Source organism: Typopeltis vanoorti, chromosome 9 (assembly GCF_054136105.1).
Source record: "Typopeltis vanoorti isolate ZY-2024b chromosome 9, IOZ_Tvanoo_1.0, whole genome shotgun sequence".
NCBI classification, from domain to species: Eukaryota; Metazoa; Arthropoda; class Arachnida; order Uropygi; family Thelyphonidae; genus Typopeltis; species Typopeltis vanoorti.
Window position 1 is genome coordinate 135,554,444 of NC_143557.1, and position 19,086 is coordinate 135,573,529.

Genomic DNA, 19,086 nt, shown 5'->3' on the forward strand with positions numbered 1-19,086 from the left:
TTCTATGAACAAAACCCTATGTTGTTAATCTGATAAAAAAACTGTTATGAACTTGTACATCTCTATCATATATATCACACTTCCTTCTGTTATCCACTAGACTCTGTAAATGGCATCTTCTCAACCTTTTTCGTACTCAGTATTCCAAAAACCAGAAACCACCTTAGTCAACTGTCTCTGGACCATTTTCAGTACCACTTCATCCTTTTGCAAACTAGGTGACCAAATCTGTGCACAATAGTCTGTACAATGGAACCAGAATCGCCTTACTTCTATAAGTCAGTGTCCTCTGCATCATTTCATGAAATCATTGTGCTCTTCTCATACATTTAGCAACCAATCCTCTAACTTTTAAATCCGTATCTGCCATCATCCCCCAGATCTCTTATTTCCTCCACTAATACATCCCCACCCAACTGTATACTCTATACCACATGTTCATTTTCTGAATTTTAAAACCTCACACTTGGTAACATTGAATTGTCATCCCAACTCCCATGCCCATTTACTCAGTCTATTCAAGTCCTCTTGTAAAGTCACAACATCTACTCTACTTCTCATACTTCAACTCTACTTCTCTTCTTCCCACCTTTGCACCATCTGTAAACAAATGAATATCCCCATTCAAATCTTCTCCAGTATCATTAACATCCAGGTTAAATGGTGCCCCTTAACAAATTCATTCTTGTTTGCATAATTATTGTCCTCATCTGCCCAATTCTATATACAAGTTTATACCAATTTCTCCAAAATCAACAACTACAGAAGAAACATAAACTAGTCAGTTTGATATCTCTGTTCTATCACCTTTATGTAATCCTACTGTCTTATCCTCCTTCCACTCTCCAGGAACTTCTCTCATTGCAAGACTCTCATTAAATAGCTAGGTTAATGGCATGATTATTTGCATAGCACATTCCCTTAAAATACCTTGCAAAATTTGATCTTGTTCCCATTGCTTTACTGACATCTTTCATACTCAGTATTCATAATACATGCTCTTCATTCACTTCTAACAGTTCTCCACCCCTTATGCTTCTAGGAATAAAGCCTGCTGTACCAGGAGAACACTAATAAAGTGATCATTAAATCAGTGCCGTAACGAGGGCGTGGCGAAAGAGGCACCCGCCACAGGCGCAACTAGGTTGGAGCGCAAAACGTAAAAAATGTAAAAAATAAAAATAAATAAACAGATATAAAAGTCTGCTATTTTATATTGTATTTTTAAATTTTGGCAATATACCGCTTTAGAGACACAAATTCTGCAACACCCTGCAACTCATTTTGACGAGGTTAATAGTAAGTATTTAACATATTGCATTTAGTAAAATTTAACTTGTTACATTTAAATTTTTCAAACTATTTTGTCATTTTTGGGTTAGGGGATGCAAGTTAGAACACTTGCGTTGGGTTAAGGGGGCACAAGTTAGACACTTGCATTGGGTTAAAGGGGGGGGGGCGCAATTTAGACACTTGCCACAGGCGTTTCATACCCTCGTTACTGTACTGGAATTAAATAGCTCATTATGTCAAATGCATTGGTAACCTGAGTCTCATCTCCATCCAGCAAGGTTTCTTCAACTCTTATCAGTAAAAACCCTCCTTTTGTTGTTCCTCTGTATCCCTTCCTGAAAATACAATACTCCTTACATTCTATCCCTATAACCAGGGGTCTACAAATTATGCAAAATCCTACTCCATGCAAAAAATGTACTCACCCAAAATCTCCCTAGTTTTTTAATAATATGTCTCAATAAGTAAATAGGAATTCCAGAAAATGACAGTGGAGAACTCCAGTTATTTATGTATTCAATTTTTATTAAATAAAAAAAAAAACATATTCTATTTTGTTCATTCTGCAGTTGCTCACCAGTTAGCAAAATCTCGCCATGATCATATGAGTGAGCATACATACTTGTTGTGTCCTGCCTATAACTACAGGGTGGCCCATAAGTCTTGAAGGAGTTTAAGCATTTAATAATTTTTTATTTATTAATTATTTTCATATTTTTTGCTGTAATGAAATACAGCACCTGGAGATTTTTTTTTTATTTAGTTATGAAAAAGAACCACATCACTTAAATGCCTTCCATTTTCATCTTCACAAAGACTGGCCCTTTCTACGGCATGTCCACAACAGCTGTTAATGTTTTTGGTTGCAGCACCCCTAATTTCTGCACAAATATTCTCCTTCAGCTGTCTGTTGGATTTTTTGGGGCTTGTTTATATATACACCTGTTTATATAAAACCTCGAATTTTGCAGATAACATAGGCCTGCAAAATTCGAGTCATGAAAAGTTGTCTGGAAACTATTAACTGTTTCTGATTTATTTTTGACCACTGATTTCAATCTGATATCTGATATCTCTTCCATTTTTCTCTATCATGTAAGGATTTTTCACAAAATGGATCTCAATATTACAGTAAAATAGCTTTAAAACACATTATAATTAAGTAAAATAACAGTATTTAAAATTTTCTGTAAACATTTTGGAATGAGAAAGTAATTAAAGTAATTAAAGATTAATCTTTAGTACATGTTTTATATTTCGTTGTGGCATCTTTATCTTTTTCCTTCAAATCTTCTTTTTGAACTTTTTCTGTGAAATTCTTTTCCTGGGTCATCTCTGTGCAACATCCAGCAATAGTCTGGCATCATGTTGGCATTCCACCTGCCCTGATACCTTCTTTCCATCATCTTGATGTCTTGGTGGAATCGTTCTCCTTGCTCTTCGCTGACAGTTCTCAGATTCTCAGAAAAGTAGTCTATACGAGATTTGAGAAATTGCACTTTTAAGCTCATAGAGCATCCCAAATCCTTGAATTTCTGTAGCATGTCTTCCACAATCATTTCATAGTTGGGGTCCTTGTGATTTCCTAAAAGTTTGGTCACCACCTCTTTCAAAGATTTCCACACTTCTTTTTCAGCAGTTGCCATTTTTTCTTTAAACAGTTTATCCTTCATGAGTTTCTTGATGTCTGGACTGATAAAAATACATTCTTTTCTTTCAATTTTGCTGTAGATAATCCCAGAAATTTTGAAAATATGTATTTAAAACACTCTCCTTCTTTCGACAAAGCCTTGACAAATTGCTTCATCAATCCCAGCTTTATGTGAAGTGGGGGTAAAAAGATTTTTTCCCGAGCAACCAAAGTTTCATGTAACGCATTTTTATTTCCAGAATTTAACATGACTCTTTTTGGCTTCTTGATCCAATGTTACTCTCGATCTCGGCTGTCACTCTCACAAAAAGCATGGGTATTTGATGTATCCTCTTTGTTGTCCCAAAATCATAGATATGACTTTAAGATCACCGCAAACTGTCCATCCATGATCATTGTAATTAAGTTTGCTGAGAATGAAGGCTAAATTTTCGTATCGTTCTTTCAAATGCATGGAACGTACTACTGAAGCATACTTATTGTGATTATGAAGAAGCACAGCTTTGAGGCTTCTTTTTCGGGAATCGATAAACAACCTCCAATTAATGACTTCACATTTTACGTTGAATTTGCTTATCAGTCCAGGAATATCACTACAGTAAACTAAATCACGTTCCTCTGAAAAATAAGGAAGAAAATCTCTTTCTCTATATCTAAACCACGAGAAAGAAGTGCCGGGACTAACAAATTCTTTTCATTTAGTCTTGAGCCCAGCAGTTCTGCAGATCCTTAGGAAGACCAAAATCTCTGATGAAGTCATTTAAATCGGTCTATGAAAAAAGTTCAGGTAGGGCACTTTTGTATTCATCATCATTGAAATCTTCAATTTTTTTCATTTGAATTGCTGCTGAGTGGTTCTTCTAAAATTTGTGGAGGTGTCAGCATGGGTATTTCAGGACCATGTTCCACTGGGCATATTGCAGATGGTAAATTAGGATAGAAAATGCTTTTTTTATTTTTCACATTAAAACCTTGAACATTCAAAGAACAGAAGTAACAGTCATCAGTATGGTTGCAAGGTTCCCACCATATCATGGGAATTCTGAAACAGAAAGATTTTTCTTCTCCCTTCGACCACCTTCTAAGTTCTTCTACACAAATGAAACATACTATATATGGTGCCCATGGCTTATCTTAGTCACCAAGTTTCATCCCAAAATATGCATAGTACACTTTTTTCACAAAATCTGTAATGTTTCTTTGTTGTTTTTTTACCACTAACTCCCCATATATGTAGCAGAAAATGTTAGATGAATTTTTGCAACCTCTTGAAGCCATTACAAACACCCTTAAAACACAGTCAAATGAATTTTAACGAATGACACAACACTATTACACTACACTACACTACGTAAAAACATTAAAAAAACCAGCAAACACATTAAATTAAATCTTCACACTAACTTAGAAAATATGCCATCTTTCAGAAATATGATAACTTTAGTAGTCAATGACTACTAAAAGTTCAAGTTCAACTAAAATATCACACAAGAAAATGTAAGTGTCTGTGACAACAGGAAAGTCATCCGCTATCTCGGCAAATCAGATTCAAAGTAGCCACCTACACTTTTATCTGCATTCCTCCCTCCCTCTCCTATCTTAAGATTGAGAAGTTTCATGGAAATTCTTTATTTACCATAAAAAGGCACTTCAGAAAACCAATGTGCTGAATTTAAATCCAAATACCACTAATAAAAATGATAAAATTTATAAAATTAGAAATTGGGTGAAATTGGTGGGTGATGGAATTTTTTTACTATTTTTTCTGGACTCAGCACCTAAAAATCTATAAGAATCAATTATTACTTCTTAGACAACTGTTTCATCACAGGCCTGTGTAATCAGTTGCAAAATTGCATGATTTTGGTTCATTGTTGGGTTTTGAATTTTTCCATGATTAATTCCCAAACATTCCTTAGAATACCTGAAAAAAATATAATGAAAAATTAATAATCAAAAATGTTATTCACATTTTAAACCCCTTCTTGAATTATAGGCCACCCTGTATATTCTCTTCTCTCAACCAAGTCTCACTGATGCCAGAATGTTTGGCCAGATCAGGCTGATTGATGCAAAAACCTCTGCTGCTCATTATTACTGATGCTTAAGCATGTTCAACTTCTGGGCCCTGTCTTGCATGATATAATTACCAACCCATTCATATTCGAAACCTGGGAAACTGCACTTGGTATTGTGTGATGATTTTTGTATTCTGTACTCATCTTTATTTGTCCAGGTGTAGCTAGACATATGCTTGATATCCCCCCCCCCCCGCCCCCAATTTTTTTTTTTTTTTTCTGGTGTCTCTGTGTCTTTGATTTTGCACTTCCAACCTCTCACTTAATAACACATTCACCAAACATCTAATTCCATAGTCATTCAAATACAATGCATCAAACATATGCAGGTTTCTTTCAAAACCCATCAAATTCACTTCAGACATCTACAAACTGCACACTGTTCCTCCTCTGCAACCATGGCTTTTCTTCTTGATTTATTCCTATAATTGGCAGCACTCATAATATTTACTCTCTCCCTCTTAAGAAATATTCTCCAGTAAAGAAACATTCTCCAAATGTCCTGGCAGCTCATTTTGCAAAATATTAAGTTATGGTTCTCAGCTGAGTAGATTGTTGAATGCATATTGTCAGATTAACTGGATCTCATTAATATGATTGCATTTGCTGGTTCTCATCAAATATGGGTGGATAAATTTGTTCCCACCAGGAGTAATACATTTGATGAAAATTGGCATTGGAAATTTATTACACCTTTGCATGAATTAAAGATGCTGAAAAATTATATTCTGGGTTTAATCCTTTATCCAAGTGTAAGCAAACAAAGTATGCATGTGAAGCAACTGTACGTTCTGTAACTAATATATAGAAGCTAATGACTTCACATCACTTGCTTTAGTATCCCATAATGCAAAGTACATATCCTTACAGACATGCATAGTATTATACATTATACATTATAGGAAAGATCACTACCCAGACCAGTTTTGACCTTTATTGAGGTCTCATTGGTGGGAGACAGCCCCAGAAATGATACCAAGGTTGAAGCAATGCAGAAGCATATTTCCATATATGAGTAGTCAAAAGGCGTCACACGTTATTACTAAAATACTCTGAATTAGAGATAGATGTTGAAAGTTTTTCCACTTTGTTATACTGTGAATTAAAGATGCCAAGAAATTATATTATTTGTTTAATCCTTTATTTAGATTTATAGTATAATTTTTTATAGTATGCTCTTTACGAGTATTTCTTTCACTATCTTTGGCAAATATTGCCTCATCAGTAAACAAATTGTTGACTGGATAATGCTTCTGCTCTCCACCCCAGTTCCTGGCTTCAAATCCTGCCATTGAAATATTTATTTATGAATGTATTTAGGTAGTAGATTTGGCTTATTGGAAGTCTGAAGTGAGACTTGAAACTTTCCAGGTTTTGGGCTTTAGATGGGTTTCTAGATTATTTAATCCTTATTCCACCCATTGTACTAAAGTAACACAAGTTTGCAGCCTTTCATGGATAGGGATTAAAAAAATAAAAATACAGTATACCTAAACTCAACAGTATTTTCGAAAATAACTAAGGATTGACTAAGGTAGTTTCTGACCTCTGGAATGTCGAGTATGAGGAAAGATTGAGAAGATGTAATTTGCAGAGTCTGGTGGACAGGAGGAGGAGATATGATAGAGACCTACAAGTTGGTAAGGGGTTGTTATATGATCAGTGCTGGAGAAGTTCTACAGAAAATAGTGGGAGATTGGGGGGAGAACCAGAGGTCATCCCTGGAAACTGTATAAAGAGGGTGTGAGCAGGGGAGTGAGGGATAGGTTTTTTTTCATGCAGAGTTGTAAATGATTGGAATGCCTTGCCTGAGAGTGTGGTGTCTGCAAGGAGTTTGAATGTGTTCAAGGCACAGTATGATGAGCTGTGTGTGTGCGTGATAAAAGGACCTCCTACACGAGTCTTTGACTCCATGAGGTCTTGGGGTAATAATAATAATAATAATAATAATAATAATAATAACACTCCAATGAAAAAAATTTATTTGTGGTTCATACTTTAAGCAAATATACTTTTTGCAAAAGGTATGGAGCTAAAAGCTCTTTGTTGTGTACCTTCCAATCAGTCATTTCATGCTATACATTCATAGTATGTTATTTTGATGGTTGACATCATGTTTGGATACTACACCAAAAATATTCAGTACTCTGTAGATATTTCTGTGCATCAATAAAAACTTATTGATTATAGAAAGTATAATTGGGAAACTACCATTGGTATTCCACAACACCATCTTTCTTGTTGGCATTACTAAAACCATAAGTGAAGCAGATGATAGCATACATCTTATTAAAAACGTCTTTTCAATAGCACCAGTATCTTTTCATTAAAAGTACAGAGTTAAATGAGAAGAGGAGGAAGGGGATTTGAATGCTTTAAAGTATTTTAAATAGAACATTTTTCTTTTTATAGCTAAAATTGCTACTGAACAATTTTCCCCCTTATAATCTGTGTGAATCAATCATTAACCAAAAATAACTTTTTGAATGGGAAAAAGATGCAATAAAGAGTTACACATAATGCATTAATGTTTCTGCTGCTTTCTGGTCCATGGATTGACAATTCACCATTGATGGATATGGTAGCAGTTTTGGCTAACATTAGGAATAGCTATTTTCACTCACATTGAATCAGTTGTTTTAGAGATAAAATGTGGTTTCTGCTGCAGTTATTAGGTATCCGTTTTTATTTTTAATTTTTAGTGCATATGAGAAATCAAGCTGAGCAAGCTTAGCATGTTATTAATACATCAATATAAATATATATTTATATCATTATCTGATTATGCATGTGTTGGGCTTCAGTTCTCAGGCATTACTAGACTCACAAAGGTCAGTTAACATTGCATTATTATTGATAAATTATGATTGGTTTTTTTGTGTATACTAATATTTATTTATTGTGCATAGAACATACTTTGTTCTGGCATCCAAAGTTGTGCGTCCGGGACAAGTTTACAGAGTTAGTGTTACAATATTTAAATCGATGTTCCCTATCACAGTGAGGGCTTCCATACAGCGTAATTCAGTAGAGTTAGCATCAACTTCACAAGAATGCAAAACAAATGTTCCTGAAACAATTCTTTTGAAGGTAAGTTTTTTTTTTTCCTTCTTTTAAATTTAATAAGCAGCTTGAGTAAAATAATTGAAAATTAACTTTTCTTATTTTTCTGGGATGCTGTCACTCCATTTTTACTTTTTTACCACACACACACACACACACACACAGTCATTATCTACCCCACTATTCTAGCCTTGTTGAATATTAAGTCCTTTTTAAACTATTATTTTCAGTTGCTCTGACTGCTCCTCATTTGCACATGTTTTCAGTCTAGTAATAATAATAATAATATGCAGCACTTCTTTACAGGTTCTTAATGCCCACAATCTTCCCAGATTGGTTTTCGTAACCATAATTTTAGGATACGGTGACTAGTCTTATGCCTGTATATATGGAAGAAGACCATCCTAATTTTGATACATAAAAAAGGTGAACTAGAAGACTTGATGAACTACCGACCCATCAGTCTACTATTGGTGATTTACAAAGTGTTTACAAAAGTCTTGGCTCATAGGCTTTGTAACACTCTACACCTAGCACAACCAAAAGAACACGCAGTCTTTCGAAGTGACTTTACTACACAGTACACTGGACTATGTTCAAGTTGTACAACAGATTATGAAATGGTGTAATTTATATCAGTTACCATTATGTCTTGGTTTTATTGATTATGAGAAAGCCTTTGATTCAGTAAAAACTTGTGCAATACTTAAAGCATTACAAAACTAACAAGTGCAGGAACTATATGTCAGGACCATCAAATCAGCATACATCAATTCAACAGTAGCAATTCATTTCAATGGAAACATCTCTACTGTGGAAATACAGAGAGGTATAAGATAGGGCGACACAGTCTCTTCAAAATTATTCACAGCGTGCCTAGAAGAAATATTTAAACTGATTATTATTATTATTATTATTATTATTATTATTATCCCAAGACTTCATGGAGTCAAAGACTCATTTAAGAGGTCCTTTTGTCATACACACAGCTCATCATCATACCACATCATACCACACAGAAATTCTCTGCAGACACCACACTCTCAGTTAGGGCATTACAATCATTCATATTACAATCACCCCCCCCCCCCCCCGCTCACACCCTCCTTATACATCTTCCAGGGATGATCTATGGTTCTCTCCTGATCTCCTACCGTTTCTGTAAAACTTCTCCAACATTGATCCTATAACAACCCTTTACCAATTTGTAGGTCTCTATCAATCACTGATCACTGCTGGCCCTCCTATCCACTAGACTCTGCAAATTGCATCTTCTCAACCTTTCCTCATATTTGACATTCCAGAGATCAGAAACTACCTCTGGACCCCTTCCAACATCTCTTCATCCTTTTGAAAACCAGGCGACCAAATCTGGGTGCAGTAATCCATGTGTGGCCTAATCAAAGCCTTATAAAATGGAACAAGAATCTCCTTACTTCTACAAGTCAGTGTCCTCTGCATCATTCCAAGAATTCTTTGTGTTGTCCTCACAATTTTGGCAATGTGTCCCCTAAATTTCAGATCCTTAACCACTATCACTCCAAGATCCCTTATTTCCTCCACCTCCAACAATATATCCACACCAAGAATAAATTCTATGTCCCATCTTTGTTTCCCAATTTTTAAAACCTTACATTAGATCTCAAACAGGTGTCATGGATATTGTAAAATACATTAAACAGGCTAAGTGGACATGGGCTGGTCATATTGCCAGATGCAGTGATGGGAGATGGACTAGAAAAACAACAGAGTGGAGACCAATGGATGGAGCAAGACAAAGAGGAAGACCGAGAAGAAGGTGGAGGGATGAACTGGAACAAATTGCAGGAGTGAGATGGATGGCAGAGGCAGAAAACCGAGTGATCTGGAAAATCATGGGGAGACCTTTGTCCAGCAGTGGACAGAACCAAAAGGTTGAAGAAGAAGAAGAAGAAGAAGAAGATTGTGTAATCTTCATAAAGCCAGTTGTATGTCTTCCTCATAATGCATCTCTCCCAGACAACATATTGGTTCCCTGTGATGTATATAATGAATATAAATATATATGATGAATATCCAGCACAGAAAAAATACCGTTGCTATACAGAAAGAGATTTAATTCTTAGAAGCTTTTAAATGAATCGATAGACAGACATAAGGACCAAAAGTGGTCTTAAAATCCCAATTATGTTCACCCAACTTAAATAAAAACAGCTACTTCAATCTGTCAAAAATCTGGAAGACCATTATTATAAGACTTTTTTTTTATGTGGGTTCCACCCATGAAGAGTTATTAGTAAACCTATAGTACATTTGTACCATGGGTGGGCTTAGGATTTTTCTTTTTCTATTTTTATTAATTATGTATATATTTTTTTGTAATTTTTTATTTATTTTTTCATAGTCTAGAAACTCTGTTATAGAGACCAAACATGGAACTTTTTCAAGCCACTTTAAGCCTATGATAAGTGGGTTAGTAGTCTCACACTGGGAAAAAGGCACTAAACACAATCACAAACATCCATCACAAATATCCACAAACATATTAGCAATTGTGCTGATATCCACAGATGTGCAATTACTTAAATTGTGCAATTGTGCAATTACTTAAATTGCATACTAGCTCTTTGTGTTCCATGAAAATGCTTTGGTGATCAAGGCAAAATTTAGTTTGATTAAATAATGTAATTACTGTATTATTCTGATGCCTGTTTTATTAAGACAATATCAATTTATTAGTATTTAAGTTTGCTAAATTAAAAAACAAATTACATTTCAGGTACCTCCAACTAGTGTTCCTGGAATATATAAATTAAGAGTTGAAGGCAATGTTAATGGAATTCTGGGTGGAACAGCATTTCTCAATGAAACCTATCTTGAATTTTCTCAAAGATCTATGACAATTTTTATTCAAACTGATCGTCCCATATATATGCAAGGACAAACAGGTATTACTAGTTATATGGAAACTTAAATCTCATTTAGCAGTGATAATAATATGACTAATAATGACTCTTTGCCAATGATTTTGTTAAACTGATTTGCAAATTTTATATAATAATGATAATAATAATAATAATAATAATAATAATAATAATAATAATTATTATTATTATTATTTTTACGCAATGCAACAAAAATCAAGGTTTGATTTTAAATCAAGTTTGGTCAGCGTTTATCAAAAATTTACCCAGTTCAGACCTCAGACAAAGTGAAAGTGAACCACAGAACGTGACATCAAATAACATTGTTTCCAGCTAACAAGTATTAACGGTTGTATAGATCTATTATTCAGTTTTTTAACGAATTTTATGTTCATAATACCAACAAATGAACTTGTTTTTTTCGTAATTTCTTATAGTTTGTGCTTTAAACTGTTAGTTATCTTTACCCCTGAAGATGTTAGTCTGACAACTAACGAAACTTGCCAGGTTTGTTTTTTAGTACTTGTTTAGTTTTAAAAAACAGTCTTTTTTATTAAAAATGTGGTCACAAAACCGAAATAATTCGATTGAACTTTTTAACCACAGAAACCTCCGCATGATTATAGAAACCCATGGTGAGTTTAATTGGTCTCAAGTTTCACATTTTGAGAAATTATAAAGCAGAACTTTATAAACCGTTTGATATTTTTAATGGGTTGCAGAGACAATGAAACTGTTCCCAAGTTCATAAAAATCAAATGCGCATTCAAATCCAATAAGGCTAACAGAATATACAAAAGAATGGAATTAGCTATATTGAGAGAAAGAATTGCAGCTACTAGAGCAGGATTGTCCAAGATTAACCAGGATACATGTAATATACATAACGAACTTGCCACATCACTTCCGTCCAAACTATGGAATAACATAGACAATATCACACTATCATATACAATAAAGCTACAATGGTGTCCGAAAAGAAAAAACGCAGCCTAATTAAAAAATTCAATTCCCATCTAAAAGAAAAAGAAAAGCAAAGGAAACATCTAGATCATTCCAGAGTAATAATTACCCTCTCCTCAAGAGTTCTGACAAGAGATGAAACAAATCTTCTTATGAAAGGCTTTAGTTTCGCTGTAACGCCATGACAAGTCCCAAAAATTGATATGATAGCCCAAATTGAAAAAGGTATGAGAAATGTACCAGGAGATATAGCAGATCTGATCTGCATTCAAAGCACAGCATTACTATTACCGTATTTTCCGGTGTATAAGGCGCTCCTATGTATAAGATGTACCCAAGAAATTTAATACAATTTTCTGGAAAAAACCCTAAACTTTAAAGTATCATTTAAAGTACAATCTTTACCTTCATTATATAAGATGCACTTCATTTTTAAGATGATTTTTTAAGGTAAAAAAGTGCATCTTATACACCGGAAAATATGGTAAATTGCAAATTACCACCAAAAAACCTACAAAAAACGGAATTTGCAGCCCTTAATAAACTCAAATCAGACAAAAACATAGTTATAATCAATGCAGACAAAGGGTATGCAACAGTGATTTTAAACTCATATGATTATAACGAAAAAATGAAAAGCCTTCTTTAAGATTCCAACACCTATACAGCATTAGATAGAGACCCCACTTGGCGAACTCACAACAAAACCAATGAACTTATCAAGGATATACCAAATTGGTCTGAGGAACTAAAAAGAAATTTACAATCAAAACACCCATTAGTTCCTAGAATATATGGAGTTCCCAAAATTCATAAACGAGATGTACCACTAAGACCGATAGTAGATGGAAGGGATTCTCCTACCTCAAATCTGGCAAAGCATTTACAAACTTTACCACATATAGGAAAAACACCATCGTTCATAGAGAAAGTAAAAGATATACACTTCGATCTTTCAGACATATTAGCGAGTTTAGATGTGGTTAGCCTTTTCACAATGATTCCAAGAAATGAAACAGTAAACATCCTAGAAAATCTCTTCTCACCAGACATTGTACAGCTCTACGAACGTTGCATAAAAAACACATTCTTCCTTTACCAAGACAAACTCTGGGAACAAAAAGAAGGACTAGCAATGGGTTCACCCTCCTCTCACCAGTTCTAGCAAACCTCCACATGGAAAATTTTGAAAATAATGCTCTACAAAACTGGCACATCAAACCAAAAATTTGGCTCTGCTATGTGGACAACATCTTCATCATTTGGCCAGGAACAGCACTAGAACTGATTGCATTTAAAGACTATCTTAATGACTTACATCCTAACATAAAATTTACTCTGGAACTAGAAGAAAATAAAAAACTTCCTTTCCTAGACATCCTTATAGAAATAAATGAAATAAAAAACAGATTATCGTTTTCCATTTATAGAAAGCCGACAAACACAGGAAGATTCCTTCAGGCTTCCTCACACCACCACCCCAAGCAAAAAATAGGCCTCATAAAAACCCCTTAAGGGATAAAGCATACAGCATCCCCAGTACAGAAGAAAAGCGGAAAGAAGAAATACAATACTTAACACAGATCCTACAACTGAATGGTTTCAAAACTAAATTAATTAAGAAAATTCTCAATACAGCACCTACAAGAAACTTAAATAAACAAGACTTCAAGAACACAGTCACCCTTCCTTATATTAAGAATGTCACAGATAAATTAGCCAAACTTCTCTACAAGTACAACATAAAAGTGACTTTCCTACCACTTGAAAAGATATCAAAATCTCTTCATCCTCCGAAACCTCCACATCACCCAATAAAAAAACCAGGAGTTCACAATATTCACTGTTCCTGTGGCATCTGCTATGTAGGTCTCCACCTCCATATACTCCACTCATTTACCAACATACTCTTCACTCCTTCTCTCTACATGACCAAACCACCTCAGCCTGCTTTCTTGTACCTTCTTACCAATCAGTCCCACCTTGATCGTCCCTCTGATGTAGTCATTCCTTATCCTGTCCTTCTTTGTCACACCACTCATCCATCTCAATATCCACATCTCTGCCACCTCCACTTCCTCTCTGTGCTTTTGTTATAGGCCACGTCTCTGCACCATGGAGCATCGCCAGCCTCACCACCATCTTATACAGCTTTCCTTTCACCTTACAACTCACTCTCTTGTCGCACAGGACCCCCGCTCATCTTCCTCTAGTTCATCCAGCCGCATGTTATTTGGTGCTGTATTTCCTCATCCAGGTAACCATTCCTCTCGACAACTGACCCAAGGTACTTGAATTTCTTCCCTGAAGTTAACCTTTCACCCTGGAGTCATATGATCATATCCTCGTCACTCCCCGTTGACATATATTCGATCTTTACCCGGTTAGTTTTCATGCCTCTCTCCTCCAATAATTTCTCTCCTCCAAATCTTTCTCCACTTTCCAGGTTCTTTTTCAAGCATCTCTCAGGATGATTTGCAAAAAACAATATCATTGGCAAACATCATGCTCCCTGGCGCCTCCTTCTTGACGTTCTCCACTAGTACATCCATGACCAGATCAAAGAGGTAGGCGCTCAGAGTTGATCCCTGATGGAGCCCTACGACAATGGGAAACCCCTCTGTCATGCTGACACTAGACCTGACCTGAGTTTTCGCTCCCTCATACATCTCCTTCACCAACCTCATGTACTTTTCCAACATTCCCTTCTTCCTCATACACCTCCATACCTCCTGTTTGGCGACTCTGTCGTTTGCCTTTTCCAGGTCTATAAACACCATATGTAGCTCCACCTGCATCTCCCTATATTTCTCCATCAATTGCCTTAGTGCAAATCATTCACTGTCCCTCTTCCTGGCATAAATCCGACCTGCTCATCACCAATTTTTGTTTCCCGCCGTATCCTTCCTTCAATTACTCTTTCCCATATCTTCAACGTGTGTGACATCAGCTTGATCCTTCTATAGTTGCCACAATCTTGAACAGCTCCTTTTCTCTTGTAGATTGGGATGAGAATGCTTTTCCTCCATTCCTCTGATATCTTTTCCTGGCTGGGCTATTTTCTTCATCAGATCCCATAACATGTCTATGCCCTCGCTGCCCAAGCTTCTCCACATATCTGGTCTGCCCCCACAGCCTTTCTGTTCTTCGTTTTCTCAGTGCCCAATACATATCCTCTCTGCTTATGTCCTGCACCGATCCTTCGTTTGCTTCTCCATCCTCACACCTCTCTCTTGGATTCTCCTCATTTAGTAGATTACGAAAATATTCTTCCCATCTTCCTCTAATTTTGTTCTCCTCTTGCAGTAATGCTCCTGTGGCATCCTTTATCTGCTTAACTGATGTTATGTCTTTCAAGGCCTTATCTCTAGTTTCGCTATTCTCAACAACTTAGCTTCACCACCGTTTCTCTCCAGTACTTCATAAGCCTCTTCAACTGCCATCGCCACAGCTCTCTTTACACATTTCTTTGCTAATCTATATGCCTCCTTGTCGGCTCTGGTTCCAATCATGTCCCATTTTTTTTCCTTTGCCTCTTTCTTTTCCCTGATCTCCAACTGCACCTCCTCATTCCACCGCCATGCCTCCTTATCCTCAGGTGGCCCCTTTCCTGATGTTATACTGAGCACCTCTTCTCCAATTTTTCTAATATTCTGACTATTTACGTCCCACCATTCATCCACATCTTCTGGTAACTTCATTCCTTCCAATACCTTTTCTTTAAACTCATTCCTTGGACCTTCCTCTTCCAATTTCCACCACTTTATTTTCCTATCTTTCTGCCACTTCCGTCTATTCTTCTTTTCCCCTTTTATATTACAGTCTACCACAACCAACCTGTGCTGTGCTGCTACACTTTCACCATTAATCACTTTACAGTTTTTCACCTCCTTCAAATATTTCCTTCTGTACATAATATAGTCAATCTGACTCATCCTATCCCTGCTCTTATTATCAGGTGTCCAATCTTAAACCACACGTTAGCTATAGCCAGGTCGAAGGCCACAGCATGCTCTACGATTCTTTTACCTTCTTCATTTCTTTCACCACTACTCCAACCTCGTGCATCCTTTCTTCACCACTCGTCGCCTTCCTACATGCCAATTCAGGTCTGCTCCGACGATCACTCTCTCTCACCATCAGGGATTCCCATTACTACCTGGTCTAGTTCTCTCCAGAATGCCTCTTTTTCCTCCTCATCACAACCTACTTGTGGAGCTTATCCACACACTATCACAGCCATGCTTCCTTCAATCTCAAGTTTAACACTCATAATCCGATCGTTATTCTGGCACACCTCGCAGACTCCACCCTTCAGCTCCTTGTTGATGATGATTCCAACTCCGTTTCTTCCATTCACAACTTCTACTGATCATGATTTACTCTGGGATAGAACAAACATGTTCTACATTGATAAAAACTGTTTAACAAGAAAATTCAAAGAGGCAGCAAATGTGATTAAAATTCCTAAGCAATGCAACAAAAATCAAGGTTTCATTTTAAATCAAATTTGGTCAGCGTTTATCAAAAATTTACCCAGTTCAGTCCTCGGACAAAGTGAAAGTGAACCACACAACGTGACATCAAATAGCATTGTTTCCAGTTAACATGTATTAATGGTTGTATAGATCTATTATTCGGTTTTTTACAAGCTTTTTTTATGTTCATAATACCAAAAAATGAACTTGTTTTTTTCGTAATTTCTTATAGTTTGTGCTTTAAACTGTTAGTTATCTTTACTCCTGAAGATGTTAGTCTGACGACTAATGAAACTTGTTTGTTTTTTAGTACTTGTTTAGTTTTAAAAAACAGTCTTTTTTAATAAAAATATGGTCACAAAACCGAAAGAATTCGATTGAACTTCTTAACCACAGAAACTTCCTAACCTCCACAAAAAAAGTTAAAAAAAGGAATCCAGGAAGATACTTTTTTAACTTACTTAAAAAAGTATCTTCTGGCCTCCGGACATTACGAAAAAAGTCAAACACCTTTCTGTCTCCCCCCCCCCCCCCTGAATATACAGTTTACCAAAAATTCACAAACCTAATTCCCCACTAAGACCTATAGTAGATGCCACTAATGCACCTTGCTACAAACTGTCAAAACAGCTAGTCAACTCTCTTACCTCCCCTCTCACTGGACTTTCCACATCCCATATAAAAAACTCTACCCATTTTAAAACCCTAATAGAAAATCTAATCTTAAATAACACAGACATATTGGTAAACTTTAACATCTCCTCACTGTTTACCAATATTCTCTTAATTGATACCTTAACACTCTTAGAAAACGTTTTTTCTTTTGACATCTTAGATCTCTTTTCCTTTGCAATCAATTCTGGCTATTTTTCTTCAAAGAAGAAAATCTACAAGCAGATAGAGGAAACCGCCATGGGTTCCCTCCCCCCATTCCCTCTTGCCAATTTTTATATGGAATATTTTGAATAACAAGCCATAGACTCAGCCTCTCAAACCTTCTATCTGACTAAGATATGTAGATGATGTGTTCTCTATTTGGCCTCATGGCCCAGACACATTAGACTCCTTTCTCAGTCACTTCAACAGCCTACATCCAAGAATCCAGTTTACGATGGAAAAGGAAAAGAACAATTGTTTTCCCTTCCTAGACACCTTAGTTACATGCCTTCCTAATGGTACACTTTCCTTCACTGTATATAGAAAACCTATGCACACAGGCAGATACATTCACAAACTTTCTCTCTTTTGGTTAGTGAATGTGAATTCACTAACCAAGAGAGAGAGAGAGAGCCCACAATCTTTGTTCCAGTGGAACCACTCTTACAACTGAGCTTGACTACATACACAACACTTTCCTCTGCAATGGCCACAGTGATCACAGTATTAAAAAAATAATCAGTTCCTCCCCCATTCCCCGGTCTTCTTTTCAGAAAGAGTTTAGAAATGCCATCACCATACCCTACATCCGTGGCACATCGGGGAAAAATAGCCCAGATTTAAAAAAATTACAACCTGCATACAGCATTTAAGCCCCACCACAAACTTGCTACCCTTATCTACAAAAGATCATCTTCCTCCTCTCTCAGTGCCTGGAGTTTATAAAATGCCCTGTTCCTGCAAGCTGGCATACTTTGGACAGACAGGCAGATCAGCAACCATCTGCCTAGAGCAGTGTTTTCCAAACTTCTGGATGTCAGAGCCCCCTTTGGAAAAATTAAAATATTTCATGCCCCCCCCCTCTGAAAAAAATTGTAATATAGATATATATTATTATAATATTTATTGTATTTATATTCAATACAAAACATACACAGCGAATATTGCAAAAATCGAATGCAAATATTGCATTTTTAGCATCTTACATACACATTTGACATGGCACACTATCTCATATTTTTATATAGATTGATATATTGTTATTGTACATTTGCAGTACAAGCCTATGAAACTTAAAACGATTAGTAATAAAGAAAATTAAAAACTTAAAAGAAGTTTAATAGCAATTTAATGTGATGGATGTGTTTCAATACTGGTACACAAAAAGTCAATATCAGGTAAAATATTTGAAACTACAATTCTTAGATTTCTGCTTTGAAATGAAACTTATATGAATAAGCATATAGTTACTAATATTCATTAAGTGCCGAAATACGCAGGAAGCTAAATTTGTGAACCCGCGATTTTTTTCCATTAAAATATAAAAAATATAAAAAAATATTTTTATTATAATAAATAATAAAAATTAAATACGTTTCTTTTAAGATAAAAAAAATCTACTTAGTCTTAAAACAGTTTAAATTAGTTTTCATTATTTCACGGCTCCCCTCAACAAAACCTATGCTCCCTGAGGGGCCATGGCCCACAGTTTGGGAAGCACTGGCCTAGAGGAACACAAATCATACATCTGCAACCATGACTATGGTCAGTCAGACCTGGCTGATGATGTCTGGGATACAACCAAAGGATCTCATGGAAAAAAATCACCATGCTCCACCACAGCAAATTCCAAAAAGAGAGACTATTTTTAGAATCAGCAGCAGCTCTCAGAAATCATCCAAATCTTAATAAATACAGTTTCATTAAGCTTTCTAAGATTTGGGAAACACTTATCATCAGAGATCCCACCTTACATTCCAAGCGACCTGCAACCGCCCTTA

General features: G+C 35.9%; 1 protein-coding gene across 5 annotated transcripts in view; it reads left to right on the forward strand.

Annotated features, from left to right (window-relative positions):
* Positions 1-19,086, forward strand: part of LOC150103595 (CD109 antigen-like) — a 716,838-nt gene that overhangs the window by 200,433 nt on the left and 497,319 nt on the right. For all 5 annotated transcript variants that reach the window (XM_090397638.1, XM_090397642.1, XM_090397639.1 and 2 more), the window contains 2 exons: positions 7,932-8,112; positions 10,844-11,012. In XM_090397638.1, coding sequence (XP_090253764.1) covers positions 7,932-8,112; positions 10,844-11,012 — 350 coding nt within the window. The remainder of the gene's footprint in view (positions 1-7,931; positions 8,113-10,843; positions 11,013-19,086) is intronic.